At 47.6% G+C, this 15,341-nt stretch overlaps 3 protein-coding genes across 6 annotated transcripts in view; 2 read left to right on the top strand and 1 right to left on the bottom strand.

Moving 5' to 3' along the window:
* tm9sf1 (transmembrane 9 superfamily member 1) overlaps positions 1 to 4,277 on the top strand; it is a 5,916-nt gene extending 1,639 nt beyond the window's left edge. For all 4 annotated transcript variants that reach the window (XM_083558633.1, XM_083558634.1, XM_083558635.1 and 1 more), the window contains 8 exons: positions 1 to 92; positions 172 to 303; positions 656 to 778; positions 973 to 1,322; positions 1,783 to 1,937; positions 2,026 to 2,211; positions 2,296 to 2,569; positions 2,645 to 4,277. The exon at positions 1 to 92 is cut by the window's left edge. In XM_083558633.1, coding sequence (XP_083414759.1) covers positions 1 to 92; positions 172 to 303; positions 656 to 778; positions 973 to 1,322; positions 1,783 to 1,937; positions 2,026 to 2,211; positions 2,296 to 2,569; positions 2,645 to 3,038 — 1,706 coding nt within the window. In that variant the 3' untranslated portion in view covers positions 3,039 to 4,277. The remainder of the gene's footprint in view (positions 93 to 171; positions 304 to 655; positions 779 to 972; positions 1,323 to 1,782; positions 1,938 to 2,025; positions 2,212 to 2,295; positions 2,570 to 2,644) is intronic.
* On the bottom strand, positions 3,153 to 6,961 carry nanog (nanog homeobox). The gene is made up of 5 exons (XM_083558665.1): positions 6,449 to 6,961; positions 5,978 to 6,345; positions 5,770 to 5,883; positions 4,577 to 5,687; positions 3,153 to 4,424 (listed from the first exon to the last, which is right to left on the bottom strand). The coding sequence occupies exons 1-4, from the start codon at positions 6,840 to 6,842 to the stop codon at positions 5,370 to 5,372; spliced, it is 1,194 nt and encodes a 397-aa protein (XP_083414791.1). The 5' UTR covers positions 6,843 to 6,961; the 3' UTR covers positions 3,153 to 4,424; positions 4,577 to 5,369.
* A 1,431-nt stretch (positions 6,962 to 8,392) lies between these two features.
* Positions 8,393 to 15,326, top strand: ipo4 (importin 4). The gene is made up of 30 exons (XM_083557542.1): positions 8,393 to 8,595; positions 8,697 to 8,783; positions 8,886 to 8,965; positions 9,048 to 9,089; positions 9,202 to 9,331; positions 9,669 to 9,848; positions 9,926 to 9,991; positions 10,076 to 10,177; positions 10,297 to 10,380; positions 10,480 to 10,632; positions 10,706 to 10,759; positions 10,895 to 11,004; positions 11,077 to 11,185; positions 11,285 to 11,414; positions 11,490 to 11,603; positions 11,681 to 11,794; positions 11,890 to 12,013; positions 12,087 to 12,198; positions 12,275 to 12,387; positions 12,455 to 12,532; positions 12,637 to 12,694; positions 12,805 to 12,910; positions 12,994 to 13,187; positions 13,345 to 13,392; positions 13,492 to 13,617; positions 13,708 to 13,934; positions 14,011 to 14,143; positions 14,483 to 14,587; positions 14,668 to 14,737; positions 14,847 to 15,326. The coding sequence occupies exons 1-30, from the start codon at positions 8,530 to 8,532 to the stop codon at positions 14,978 to 14,980; spliced, it is 3,249 nt and encodes a 1,082-aa protein (XP_083413668.1). The 5' UTR covers positions 8,393 to 8,529; the 3' UTR covers positions 14,981 to 15,326.
* Positions 15,327 to 15,341: the final 15 nt, after the last annotated feature.

Raw genomic sequence — 15,341 nt, 5'->3', positions numbered from 1 at the left:
CCGTCATGCTTTACGTCAATAAAGTGGGACCGTATCATAACCCCCAGGAAACCTACCATTATTACACGCTGCCTGTCTGCAGACCCAAAGAGGTGAGCGTGGTGTTTGATTCCAGGTGACGGATTCCGACGCTGTACCGTAGTCTTTACAGTGACCTCGTTCCCTCCACAGGTGCGCCATAAAGCCTTAAGCCTGGGAGAGGTTTTGGATGGAGACCGGATGGCAGAATCTTTATACAAAATCCGCTTCAGGGAGAACACCGAGAGACAGACGCTGTGTCAGCTTTCACTGTCGGAGAAAGAGGTATTGTTCACACTCAGACCTCCTTCCGATTAATCATGTGAGAACGTAACACTCATAAAACGTAGTGCATGTAAAATAGTACTTCATTACAACAAAATACATGCATTCAAACTGAATCAAAAATCAATAAAAACGGTTTCTTACAAATTAAATAATAATAAAAAAGACCCTTCAAATAAACAGCATGTGGTATCAGTGATTCTCCTCTAGAGGCCGCTCTCGTACTGTATAACGCAACCTGGAAAAACTATCGGTATGGATTTCAAAACTGATGAATCGTAATGTGAAGTTTTGTTTATTATTCTAATATGATATTAAGTTGATAGTGGTGGTGGTGGTGGTGGTGTTGTAGGTGGACCAGTTGAGAGAAGCAATTGAAGAGCTGTACTACTTCGAATTTGTCCTCGATGATATTCCAATCTGGGGCTTTGTAGGATATATGGAGGAAAGCGGTTTCCTGCCTCACAGTCACAAGGTCTGTCTGACTGTCTGTCTGCATGTCTGTCTGTCTGTCTGTCTGACTGTAAATCTGGTTGAAGGTTCTCTTTCACTTGTGCTGTAACATGGTGTAATATGTTTGTATAGTAAGAAAAGGTCATGCACAGGGATGTTTGATCAGACGATTTGTACAACCCCAGGTCTAATAAATGTTTCTGTTTTTTTCCTCAGGTTGGCTTGTGGACCCACCTGGACCTCAATATTGAGTATAACAGCAACTCCGTGATCTTCGCTAACGTGTCTGTTAAAGACGTAAAGCCGGTGCCTTTGGAGGAGGGCGGAGGTGACGGGGCAAACCCTAACAGCGGAGGTCTCTCCCTGACCCACACCTACAGCGTGCGCTGGTTCGAGAGCCCCTTATCCCACGCTCGCAGAGCCGAGCGCCTCCGAGATTACTCCTTCTTCCCCAAGACTCTGGAGATCCACTGGCTGTCGATCATCAACTCGTTGGTGCTGGTGGTGCTGCTGCTGGGCTTTGTGATCATCATCCTCATGAGGGTGTTAAAGAATGACTTTGCCAGGTGAGAAGATTTTACAAGACGGAAGGGAGTGGAGGAGAGGAACAAGGGCAGAGGTGCACAAACTTTATCCTATGGAAGGCCAAAAGGGCTGCAAGTAAATAATGCATTATAAATCAGGGTTGTTAATGGCCAGCCATACTCTCCTACTTTAATAGTAAAAGATCCTCTTGTGTCGCTTCAATATTATTTCGCCTCTAGAGGCCGCTCTTGTACTGTATAACACGACCGGGAAAAACTATCTGTATGGATTTTTGCAGATTGCCGACAGTTCTAGCAATCAACCTTTAATACACACTGCTTTGAAATTAGAAATGAAGATCCACCGGCTTCCAGGTCCACATCAGACCTCCGAAAAGTTGGGGAATCGAAAGAATTCGGTTCTAACAACCGTGACTTTCGGGAAGTGCTCCTCAGACTGTAGTAGAACGTAAATGATGTTCGTACGTGTAACCGTTTCTAGATATAACGTAGAAGAAGATGGGACCTGTGACGATCTGGACCAGGGCGATAACGGCTGGAAGATCATTCACACCGACGTCTTTCGATTCCCACCGTACAAAAGCTTGCTGTGTGCAGTGCTGGGAGTGGGAGCGCAGTTCCTCACTCTGGCCAGCGGTAAGATCTCACACACACACACACACACACACACACAGAGTGACTTCCTTCTCGATAAGATCTAACCCTCTTCTCTCTGCACCGTTAGGGATTATCATCATGGCGCTGCTGGGGATGTTTAACGTGCATCGTCACGGCGCCATAAACTCGGCGGCCATCGTGTTGTACGCGCTGACGAGCTGCGTGTCGGGATACTGCTCGTGTAGCTTCTACACCCAGATCCATGGACAGCGCTGGGTGTGGAACATCATCCTCACCTCCACACTGTTCTCCGGTGAGATCTTATGCTGGAACAGGGTGTGTATTCCAGGCCTTTATTCTCCTTGTTCATCAAGTCTTTTTTTTTTCTCTCTCTCAGCGCCTCTCTTTCTGACCTGGAGCGTCGTGAACTCCGTGCACTGGTGGAGCGGTTCCACGCAGGCTCTCCCAGCATCTACGGTGCTCCTCCTGCTGGGTGCCTGGGTGCTAGTGGGTTTTCCCCTTACGGTCATCGGGGGAATCGTGGGTAAGAACCGGGCCGGGAGCTTCCAGGCTCCGTGTCGGACGCGCAACATTCCACGCCAGATCCCAGTGCAGCCCTGGTACAAACACACGGCTGTGCACATGGCCATTGGAGGATTCCTGCCTTTCAGGTACCCGACGTGAGCGAGCAAAAAGGTGTGTGTGTGTGATCTTTCCTGTGCTAAGTCTGTTTTCCGTCCTCTCAGCGCCATCTCGGTGGAGCTGTACTACATCTTCGCGACGGTCTGGGGTCGAGAGCAGTACACGCTGTACGGCATCCTGCTCTGCGTCTTCGCCATCCTGCTGTCCGTCGGCGCCTGCATCTCCGTAGCGCTCACCTACTTCCTGCTCTCGGGTGAAGATTACCGCTGGTGGTGGAGGAGCATCCTGAGCACGGGATCCACCGGTCTGTTCATCTTCGTCTATTCGCTTTTCTACTACTGGAATCGCTCGAGCATGAGCGGCCTGGTGCAGAGCATGGAGTTCTTCGGCTACTCGCTGCTCACCGCGTTCGTCTTCTCGCTCATGCTCGGGACCGTGTCCTTCTGCGCCTCGCTGGCGTTCATCCGCTACATCTACCGCAGCCTGAAGATGGACTGAAGAAGGCTGAGGGAGGAGAAGGCGCTTGTGCACTACCCCCTTTATTCGCTTGCTGGACACGTCATCAAACCTTTTTCGATTTTATGGAAATTCCGAGGTTTTTCTCGCAGACGGACCGGATCTTCGTACGCCGAGATAAATTATAATAGATTTGCTTACGATATTTTTTATTTGAATAACAGCGGAGTGAAAAAAACCTGCATGTTTACTCTGAACAGACGGCGAATCGGACTTCCAGAACCGCAGAACTGATCCTCCACGTGCTCTCGGAAATCCAGAACCGGTTTAACGCATAGCTTGTGGGATGTGTGTGTGTGTGTGTGTGTGTATAAAAAAACTATATACAGTGAAGATCACCCTTTAACTGAATACGTTTCAGAATCGCTGGTACTTTGATTCCATGAGTAGGTTTCTGCTGAAAAGTTGAAAAAGAGGATGGAAATTGGGAAAAAACGCTTTCCAGTAGCTCCCAGTTTATTGCTGTTAATCTGCACCTGGTTCGAATTTTCTTAATAAACTGGCAGGACATCCCAGTTTCCCCTGGTTGTCCAGTGGACGTTCCTCTCTCACTGAAATAACGCAGAGTTCTGATCTAAAACCCGAACGGCGAGAAGAACGGCCGAGGGAAACCTGGATCTCCTGCGCCCTGGAAGAGACGGTAGTGAGGAGAACGTTCACTTCCTCCTGCTTTCTGACAGACGAAACCCTCCGTAATCGTCTTTCGTGCTTCTTCCTTCTCGATTTCATCTTTCCATGAGCTTTTTGTTGAAGTGCCTTGATAAAACCCATGCTAGTAGAGCGATGGAACGTCCCCCAGCTAATATTCCTTTAGACGTTGAAGTACTCAAGAAATTGATTTGGATCTCCACTGTATGTAAATATTTACATGTAAAAAAGGGACAGGGTTTGTTTTTAATACACAGGAGTGGATTTTTATAACGTTTTAGCAGAATTATGATTATAAAGTGGAAACCGTCGCGATGATAAGATGTTCTATTTATGCTAGGCTAAATGTAGCGTTAGCAAAAGGAAAACAGGAGCCGTCTCGTGTAAGATCTGTTATTAGCAGAGTTGACCGGTTTCTGGAGCGAATGAGGGTTTTGTTTTGTGTTTCCAGACATGAAGAATGTGGGACATGGGAGCATTATGGTCTGTTATAGTCACCATTTACTGTGATTTTATTTCAGATGTACAGACACACAAACTTTTCAATAAAGACACGGTTTTTTCAAAAATAAATCTGTCTAGATGCTAAAAGTCTCACTGTAAAGTTTTCTCACTGAGATCATGTGCTGCTGATGGGCGAGTCCCACAGGTTTGTATGTTAGGCACTAAACATGATGAGCGCATCCTATCATCGGCTTCTCCTCCTACACCGATTCACCCCTCAGTCTGGAATATTCCAGCTCCAGTTGTGGTTGTCAGAAATATGGACTACAACAGGATCCTGAGATCAGATCTGCAGCAGATCGGATTGCTCAACTCTGATATTTCGTACTCTGGTCATGAACTTGTTGAAACGGCAAGTTCTGGTATACGATGCCGGGTATGTATGGAGGAAATGAAGCTTTTTGATTTGCCTACATACACACACACCATAGAAAATTAAATAAGCTCCACCCACTTTTCAATTACATGATCCCTAGGAAAGTTGATGCGTTCACATCGATTTATTCGTTTATTTTCACATTTTATACTTTCTCTCCAGAACCTTTATCTCGAGCACACTTTAGACTGGATGCATGAGCTCTAGCAAAATGAGTCATCGCTGATTTACAAAAAATAAAAACATGCCTTTATATAAAAGACTACGGTTATGGGTCGTAGGTCATATTTAGGGTAAATGAATATATGGACATTTTTCTCAGGAACACCAGGAAAAAAAAAAACATTTATTCCTCAACACCCCACGACAACACAAGTGTAGCACAGGCAAGAGTGGTTCTAAAAGCGCCAGGGCAAAGAAAACACCTTGAGCAAATATTCAAAAGAAAAAAAAAAAAAAAGAAAAGAGAAGAAGAAAGAGCAAGGGTTCCTGATAGACATTAAATACTCTGGAAGGTTTGTTGAAGTTATAAAAATAGATCTTCCATATAAAAACTAGAGACAAAATCATTTCCACGTTCAGAAAGAATGTACAAAATTGGAATTTTTAAAAACATGCAAACAACAACAAGGTTCTAAAATCCCAGTCATGGTGGATCAGGGCCTAAAATAAACTCATCAGCCTTCCTGCCAGATCCAGTGAAACCCCTGAACTATAATCAAAAGCACTTTGATTTAAAACTATACACAAAACACTACACACCACAGGCAGCCAAGTGCAGTTGCTCAAGATGACCACTGTGTGGCGTTGTGCACTGTGGCCATCTGTGTAGTAGGGCTGCTGCCTGGGTCAACAGTGCAAACATTGCTCGTGCCAGCGTTTCCACCAACATAGCTGGAAGGATTGAGGAACTCGTAGTGCTGCACAGCTGGGGGCAGACGCCAGCTTCCAGAGGGTCTGGGGGACGAGACCTGAGACGGGGACAGGGGCCGGGTGTAGTTCAGGTAATAAGGAATCTGGGGGGGACTCTTCTTGAACACTGCATCTCTGAACTGGGGGTTGTTATAGAGGTCCTGGTTCAGCATTGGAGCATCTACCTGGAACTGTGAGGGACAAGAACATGTAAGATCATCATTTCAAATTAAGTCCAGGAGCAAGAACATCACCCATAAGTCCACCACCTACCTGAGAATGTGAAGTCTGTGCATTAGGTGTCCCAGTGTACCTATCAGACACCCAGGTGTTATCTTTCTGGTGCCTCTTCAGCTTCATTCTACGATTCTGAAACCAGGTTTTCACCTTCAAACACAACCCACAAGTTCATGATCCAGGATTCAGATAAAAATAAATAAATAAATTAAAAAAAAAGGCTGGTTAATTGGATTGTATGTACCTGTTTGTAGGTGAGTCCGGTGAGTCCTGCTAGGGTCTTCATCTCAGCAGGGGTGAGGTATCTCTGCACGTTGAAGCGGTCGTTTAACGCGTTCATCTGCTCCTCGGAAAAGGCGGTTCGCGCTTTCGCTTTGCGCTGCTGCGCCGGCGGAGGTTCTGGAGACGCGGATGCTTTGGACACCGCGGCCGCTCCGCTGTCCCTCTCCACCACCGCGCAGCTCGGACCCTCAGAGCCCGCGGGGAGAGCGCCGGAACCCGCTCCTGTGGCGTCGGAGCTGCCGCTGTCTGCTGGATTCCTCTGCACCCACGGGAGATCCAGATCCACCTGAGCACCAGTGCCTTCCCGACTGCTCCCAGTGCTCCACGAATCTGGTGAAACAGAGCACAGAGGGAGTGAGGAGGGAGTGAGGACGCGCACTCCGGGGCGCATCCGGAGCGCACTGGGAAGAAGATAGAATTAAGAGAACCGAACCTGGAGTGTGAGCCTCGGAGTCACTCGGTGTGTCACTGCCGGCTTGTTCCTGCTCCTTACCCACTTGGTCGACCTGAGCCCGGTTGTGCCAGAGAAAGAGCCGACTAGAATGCGTGTGCGCCTTGGAGTTGGAGTAGTACACGACCGAACCCGGATAATGAGCTTCAGACACCGGGCTGCTGTAATCAGGACTCCCAGGAGGACTTTGAGAAGATTGCTGCGGCTGGGAGGTGTAGTAACCCCCGCTGACCCCTACAGAAGATCCATACGCGGCCTCGGTCCAGTTCATGTTGGTGTGGGTCTGCTCGGGGGCTTGCTGGTACATTAACCCGTACGCGTACGCATGGTACGACGGGCTGTAGTTATAACTCAACGGCACCTTCCAGTCCGCCATGTCTACAAAAAACACCTCGAACAACCTACAGAAAGTAAACGCACTAATATCAAAATGAGCACCACAACCCCAAACACGAACCACTGAACTTCTCACATCATCTACCTGAGCGCGTCGGGCGCCTGATTGAGATTTATAAAGCCAGGTGTGTGGGTGGATCAGGTGTGGCCTGGAAGTTCATGTTCAGACCAATCAGAACCTGTGTGGAACAACCTGTGGAGCCACGCCCACCAACTCAGCCGCAGAATGGATGTGTGTGTGTGTGTGTGTGTGTGTGTGTGTGTGTGTGTGTGTTATTAAAAGACTCGTTACTTAAATTTTTTTTAATTAATGAAAAGTGTAAAGTTCTTCGCAACAACTTTTTGCGTTCAGTCTTTACTTTATTTTCATTCCAAAAATCACACTCTTGAGATTTCTTCTTCTTCATCCCAGAGTAGTACAGCAGCATTGAGGTGCAGTATCTCCAAGGTTCTCCATCTTCCATCATTCTTGTGATAGATAAACTGTTTGGACTTCACAGATCTTCTTCCATTCTTCCAGCAAACTTTGATTTATTGATTACTGTGCATGTTTTTCAACCAGGTGTTTCCACATGTTTATATTAATAAATAAATACATTAATAATTATATATATATATAATCACATACAAGGTCTAGGACAGTCATGCATCTGGACTTCTGGACTTCTTGTTTTCTTGTGCTGTGAGATGAACTGATCTGCATACGCATTCACATTGTAATGAAGTGACGTTGGGAATGGACTTGTGTCCAGGCTGCATTATGGTGTTGATACGGTGATTAAGTGTGGAAGTAGGTGTTAATGATGATCCTGTAAATCAATTAGCATTTCAGAGTCAGAAGCAGATGCAGGACAAACCTGGGAGAAAAACAGAGGCATTGCATTTTATTGATGGGTTTAAATATAAACATGTAGGGCATTGAGCTGATGATCTTCTCCAGAACTAAGTTCTTTAAGTATCACTGAAGAAATCACCACTGGGTTTCAGACTCAGCTTCAATTTCTGCTGGGATATAAATATTCTATTTATTTTCACATTACTTTAATATATTTATTTTAATATGATTTACATTTCCGATGGGAGGAAATATATTTATTTTAATACAGAAAGACATCCAAGCAAACAGGGGAAATAGATGCAAGTTTAAGTGTTTCATTAACTGGAACTGGTACTGAATTGGTGATATGGAATTAGACTGATGACATCACAGAAATCTATCAAAACAGGTTCCTTGGTTTTTTGGTGTGTTTTTATAATCCTAATGGGCCCATTGTGTTCCTCAGTGTGGTTTAATGCTCTGCCATTCTGATGCTAAATATATGTACAAACAGCCCATCATCACCGCATTATCACTGTGTGTGTGTGTGTGTGTGTGTGTGTGTGTGTGTGTGTGTGTGTGTGTGTGTGTGTGTGTGTTTAGACACTAATGCGCATCAAAGCTTCTATTACAATTGTGCTCTCAAACGTCCCCAATGATAAATCAGAGTAGCAGCTGCAGTACTTCTCCAGGACTGAAGATGTCGCTGTTTCCTGTCTGTAAAAGTCGCTGTCTCTTTAAGAAGCCGGCTTCTCCCGTCCGCGTGTTCTCCCGGTGCCGCTGTAGGTTTCCTCCAGGACGGTGGTGAAACTCTGTGCTCTCAGTAGAACTTATTCCTGATCAAGCCGACATGTCTGAGGGACTGGAGAAGATCTTGGCGCAGCTCACACTCCCTGATAATGTGGTGATTCAGCAGGTATGGTCCAGTGGACCTGGTTTATATGATATGATATTGTGGGGGGGGGTTCAGAAGGTGATGGTGATGATGATGATGATGATGATGATGATGATTTTCAGGCCACTGCTCAGCTGAAGCAGGCCTTCAAAGACCCTGCTATAATCCCTGCTCTGTGTGCGGTCATGACTGGATCCACTGATCCACAGGTGCTTTTCCATCTCACTACTTCACACATCTTCTCACTTCACATCTTCTCACTTTTACACTTTAAAACCGGTTCTCTGTGTTGTGGTTTTTTTTTTTTATAGATCCGACAGTCAGCGGTGGTGATGTTGAGGATGAGAGTGAAGAAGCACTGGAAGAAGATCAGTCCTGAGCACAGAGAAAGGTTTCAACTCTTCTTGATGTTCTTGTGATGTTTACATTTACACACACACAACTCTTATTAAACATTAGATTTATTTCTCCAGTCTGAAGGAGGTGGTCCTGCAAGCTTTCCACCAGGAGACACAGTACGTCTCTCTATCTCTCTCTCTTTCTGGTTTTGAGATGATGATGATGATGATGGTGTATTTATCAGGCTGGTTTATGGATCTGTTTTTCTCTTGTGGTTCTCGTGTTAAGGCACACAGTGCGCTACTCTCTGTCTCAGCTCAGTGCTGTGATGGTGAAACATGAAACACCTGACCGCTGGCCTGCACTGTTCGCACTGCTGACCGAGTCCACCAGCAGCACCGATCCCCACGACAGGCAGGTAAAGTTCACGCAGACATCACATGAAATCGAAGGCCAACAAACACAGTGCTCATGAAAGAATTCAGAGATTCTCATCTCCTCAGTGTTGATTTAGAAACACTTTTATCACATTTATCGCCAAATATCTTCTACAAGTCACAAGCTTTATTATCAGGACTAAACAGTGAAGTCCTCTGGCCATTTGTGAACATCTGTGCACATCTGTCAGCACTGAACAGTCATTTTTCCAAATGACAACTAGCTGTAGTTTTAATGCTACACCACTAGGTGTCAGTATAAAGCCCAAGCTGCTCCTGTAGGCTGAAAAACTGAACGATTCTTCTTTTCTTTTCTAGGTGGGTTTGTTGTTGCTGAGCAAAGTGGTGGAATCCAATCCAGAGCCCTTCAAACCCCACTACAAGCAGCTGCTGCAGCTGTTCGGTGTTGTGCTGCAGGATGTGACCAACACCACCGCCTTATATTACTGCATCCTCACCCTCACTGCCATCACCGCCTACACCGGCACAGAGGAGATGGTCAGTCATGGCTCATTCCTCCACAAACGTAAGTTCTTCTGGTTACAGTTTTTGATTTTGTGTCCTCTGTTTTTCAGAACCTGATGCGCTCGTTAATCCCGAAACTGTTGATCGCTCTGAAACACCTCGTCCAGGCTGACCAGGTTGGAGTCTGCGTATTCATCACACACCAACGACTCGTTCTTCAGCGTTCCATCACCTGAACTTCTGTGGGTGTTGTGTTGCAGGATCAGGCCAGCGAGGCGATGGAGGTGTTCGATGAGCTGATGGAGAGCGAGGTCTCTATCGTGGTCTCGCACATTCCTGAACTCGTGCGCTTCTTTTTGGAGGTGGGTCTGAGCGAGCTCTCCGTATACAAACCCCCCCCCCCCCACCACCACCACCACCACCCCGGGTGTGAACGAGCGTGTGAACATCTGATCTCTAAACCGGTTTTCTTTTCTTGAAGGTGAGCGCAGATGTTTCCCTCAGCGGTTCCCTGCGTGTCAAAGCCTTGTCCTGTACCGCTCTCCTCATTCGACTCAAGAGCAAGGTACGCTCACGTCCTCACTTCTTCTCGATGGACGTTAATGTGACGACGTCCTACCGGGAAACCTGAACTCACTACAGCGAATTTCTTCTTCTCTTTAAGACCGTGTTAAAGCAGAAGCTTCTGGCCCCGATCCTGCAAGTGGTGTTTCCCATTTTGTGTGCAACACCTCCACCTGGTGAGGAGGACCCCGAGGACGAGGAGAAGGCAGAAGGTGACGATGACAGTCAGAGTCCCAAACACTTCGCCGCTCAGGTACGCCTCACAGTGATGGTATTTATTCGCAACAGATGCAGATGTTTAAGAGCTGATGATCTCCACATTTCAGGTGATTGACACGATGGCCCTTCACATGCCACCTGAGAAACTTTTCAACCAACTGGTAAGTGAGAACATCAGCCTGCAGGACCGTTCTTTACCATTTTATTATGAATCCGTCGTGATCCCGGTCGACCTGCACTCTTCTGCTGTTTCGGGAAACGTTCCTCCTGAACCTCGTGGTCTTCCTGCTCTGTAGATGCCCCTGACTCAGGCCTGCCTGACCAGCGAGAACGCGTACGAGAGGAAGGGAGGTCTCATGTGTCTCGCCGTGCTGGCGGAGGGCTGCGCCGACCACATCCGCACCAAGTAAGACGCATTTCAACACTTCAAAACACGAAGGGAGAAGATGTGTGCAAACCTGCGTTGGTTGTGTGTCAGGTTGCTGTCGTCCATGCTGGAGACCGTGTGCCGCAGCCTGTCGGACGCCAACCAGGTGGTGCGCAGCGCGGCGCTTTTCGCTCTGGGGCAGTTCTCCGAGTACCTGCAGGTAGGAACGCAGGTCTTAATCATCACGTTTTACATGGAAAAGGCTTCATATGAGCGACGTGTGTGTGTGTGTGTGTGTGTGTGTGTGTGTGTGTCTCAGCCGGAGGTCAGTAAATACCACACAGAGCTAATGCCACTGTTACTGGGATACCTGTCTTCTCTGAACGAGACCAGAATCGGCCATGTCACCAAAGCTTTCTACGCCCTGGAGAACTTCTTGGAGAACCTGGGTAGGAACGTGGCAAACACTGCGATGGCATGAGCTTGTGTTTATGTAGCTAATATGACCCGTGTGTGTTGATCAGATGAAGATATTCAGTCTTACCTGCCCACTCTTATGGAGACCATGCTGTCAGCGTTGAACACCACCACCAACCTGAAGCTGAAGGAGCTTTCAGTCAGCGCCATTGGCGCCATCGGTACTCGCGGCGGTTTTAACGCATTTCTTCGCCCAAAACGCACCGGTACTCTCCTCATAAAATCTTCTGTTCCTCAGCGAATGCCGCCAAAGAGATGTTGGTGCCGTATTTCCCTCCCGTAATCGAGAGCTTGAAGGGTTTCCTGACGGACACGCGAGATGAAATGAGGTCACTGCAGACTCAGGCTTTGGGTACGGATACGCTGGCGTGCTCTTCATCAGTAAACGTGTTCTACTCCTCCGCTCTTCCTTCCTTCACCTCTCTCCTTTCTTTTTTTTTTTTGCAGACACGCTGTCGGTGTTGGCGCGCACCGTCGGGAAGGACGTGTTCGGACCGCTGGCTGCGGAATGCGTGCAGCTCGGTCTGAACCTCACAGACGCTGTAGATGATCCAGACCTGCGCCGCTGCACGTAGGAACCGTGTTTGTTTTCGAGATCAAACCTGAGGTCATGTCTAGAGGAAAAACTCTTGTGTTTCTCTCAGGTACAGCCTGTTCTCCGCCGTGTCCACGATCAGTCCGGAAAGTGTGGACCCTCATCTGACCGCAGTCACAACGCTGATGCTCATGTCCTTGAGATCTACAGACGGCGTGACGGTTAGTGCGTCTGTTCCGCTTTCGGGTCGCACGTGGATCCTTAACACCACGTGAGAGAACATCTGTTTTATTCCAGACTCCTCTCGAGGAGGACAAGCAGTTCGTTCTCCTGGATGACGACGACGATGATGATGAAGAAGGCGACGCGGTGTTAGATGATGGAGAGAACGAGGCGGAGGATGTTTCCGGGTGGGTTTGTTTTCCTTTTCTCTCGGTTTTAAGAGCGCTCGTGGAGATTGACGTTTTTGTTCTGTAGCTTCAGCGTGGAGAACGCGTACATCGACGAGAAGGAGGACGCGTGCGACGCCCTGGGGGAAATCGCCTTCAACACCGGGTGAGGAGAAGCCACATTCAACATGAACGTGCTCGCTTATGGTGGACCTTTTGATTTAAACGTGTATATTCTCTCGTTCTTTTTCTCTTCTTCTTTTCTCGCAGTGCTGCGTTTCAGCCCTTCTTGGAGACCAGTTTTGAGCAGGTCTTTGGTCTCTGTGATGTAAGTTGTATCTCAGCCTCAGACTGAAGCACGGGACAAACCTGCATTGTTTAATGTGTGTGTGTGTGTGTGTGTGTGTGTGTGTGTGTGTGTGTGTGTGTGTGTGTTAGTTTCCACACGAGAACGTGAGGAAAGCAGCATTCGGTGCCCTGGGTCAGTTCTGCCGAGCTCAGCACAAAGTGTGGCAGGAAAATCCGACTGAGGCTAATCATCAGGGTAACCCCCCTCACCCACACACACACACACACACACACCCTCTCCATACTCTTCTGTTTATTTCCACCCGTCTGTGTTGGTAGCGCTGCAGAAACTCCTGGACGTGGTGATGCCCTGCTTCCTGGAGGCGGTGAAGAAGGAGCGCGAGCGGCAAGTCGTCATGGGAGTCCTAGAGGCCATGAACGGCGTCATCAAGTCGTGCAAGGGGGAGGCGTTAAAGACCCCGGAGAGACTGGCCGAGGTCAGCCATGCCATCCGAGACGTTCTGAAGAAGAAGGTGAGAAGGAGAAGCCTGGTTTGAGATCTTCAGGCTCCACGGTATTTAAATAATAAAAAAAAAAAACGATTGGATTCTAAAATGAATATACCTTAATGAAGTGTGTGTGTGTGTGTGTGTGTGTGTGTGTGTGTGTGTGTGTGTGTGTGTGTCGCAGACCGTGTGTCAGGATGGAGGAGGAGACGATGATGATGAAGAACAGCAGGTTCTTGTTTGCTTCCTGTTGTATATGTTAGTCAGAGATGCTCTCTGAGATCAATGAGATCAGTGTGTGTGTGTGTGTGTGTGTGTGTGTGTGTGTTAGGCGGAGTATGATGCCATGCTGCAGGAGTTTGCCGGGGAGGGAATTCCCGTCTTGGCTTCAGCGGTTCCAGCAGAAACCTTTTATTCCCACCTCAATGATCTTCTGCCTCTGATCATAAACAAAGCCGTGAGTCTTTTTTTTTTTTTTTTTTTTTTCCGTCTGAGATAAATCCACCAGACGTCTGCGATTTTCCTGATTTATCTCTGATGTCTGCAGAAGTCCTCCTGCACGGTGGCAGACCGCTCGTTCTCCGTGGGCACGCTGAGCGAGACCCTGCACTCTCTGGCGGGCGTGTCCGGGGGCAGGGCCGTGGCGGGAAAACTGTCCAATCGGCTGCTGCCGGTGCTGGTGGCCGCCGTCAGAGACGGCGACGCAGAGGTGCGCAATAACGCCGTGTTCGGCTTGGGAGCTCTCGCGCAGGCTGCAGGACCCATCATCTCCTCGTATCCTTCTCAGATGTTCACCACGGTTTGTGTAGTTCAGCGTATCGTGCTGGTTTTCCTCAGCTCTGTCTCGCAGCAATTACCCCATGATGCTGTCTCTCTTCTCGAACCTGCTGCTGAAAGAAGCGGACAGGAGAGTGATCGATAATCTGTGTGCCGCGCTGTGCCGGATGATCATGAGCCACACCGAGGGGGTTCCTCTGGAGCAGGTACCGGAGAACATGCGTTTTTTCATCCATGCAGCTGTTACTGATACAGTACTGAAAATGCCCAGATGTTCAGTTGTTGAGTAGTTTAATCCCAGCATTTTTGTGCATCTGTACTTTTCCTGAAGTTTTACCGTTTGGGTCGACTTTAACCGACCCACCAATCAGGGAAGAGCGTGCTCGGTTTTGATTGGCTCTCGGGTTTTAATTAATTAATTAATTAATTAATTTGAAGAGAAAAGTAGGTTTTGGGCTCATGATTCTTTTAATAGACATCATTCAGAGTCATCAATATCCTTCTATTAATACACCGGTGTGTCGTAATAAATCATACTTCTCCAGGTTCTCCCTGCTCTTCTGGAACGTCTGCCTCTGAAGGAAGATCTGGAGGAAAATAAGACGGTGTACAGCTGCCTGGCGTTCCTCTACTCCCATAACCCAGCGCTGGTAATGATCCGCTCCGTCTCGTGCTTTCGTGCCGTCGATTACCTTCGGTGTATTGATCTCACGTGTGTTTCTCACCGCAGCTCGTCAGCCACGTGAAGCCGATCCTCTGTGCCTCAGCACACGTCCTAGGAACGAAGGACATCGATGCAGGTGAGGGTGGTGGTGGTGGATTCACCGCTCCTGTCTTGTGTTTATTATTATTTAAATATGCGAGTCTGATCAGCCAATAGGAACGATTTATTTGCTTTTTTGTTTTCAGACACCCAGAACACCCTGGTCATGTTGCTGAGGGACATCAATGAACGCTACACTCAGGAATTTGAGAGCGCTGTGATGTCACTTCCGGCCGAGCAAAGAACAAAGATGGCCGCCGCCGTCGTCACTGCGTCCTAATCAGATCACTGAGCCAAAGTTCACGTTTCTTTTTCCCAAAGCAGATATTTATCATGTAGTGACTTACACACACACACACACACACACACACACACACACACTGTTTGTTTTGCAGTGTTTTATTATTGGTCTCCTCAGACGTTTAACGTTTTATCTCTGAACACATCGTTTCATAAAAAGGTTCTTAAAGAAGCCTCTATATTTATAGAAAGTACAACAGCATGTTCCTCACTTCCTCTCCTTCATATTCCGCAAAAGAACTGCTCCTTTCTCCATGTTGTGATTGTAACCAGAGTTTGGAGATGTTTCCTTCACATGGCTTTAATAAAATCTCAAATGACTCAAATGTGTAGAAGAAAAA

The sequence above is a fragment of the Silurus aristotelis genome (genome assembly GCF_946808225.1).
Source record: "Silurus aristotelis genome assembly, chromosome: 1".
Taxonomy (NCBI): Eukaryota; Metazoa; Chordata; class Actinopteri; order Siluriformes; family Siluridae; genus Silurus; species Silurus aristotelis.
The sequence above is the reverse complement of the archived record's forward strand: the minus strand, read 5'-3'. Positions and strand labels throughout refer to the sequence as shown.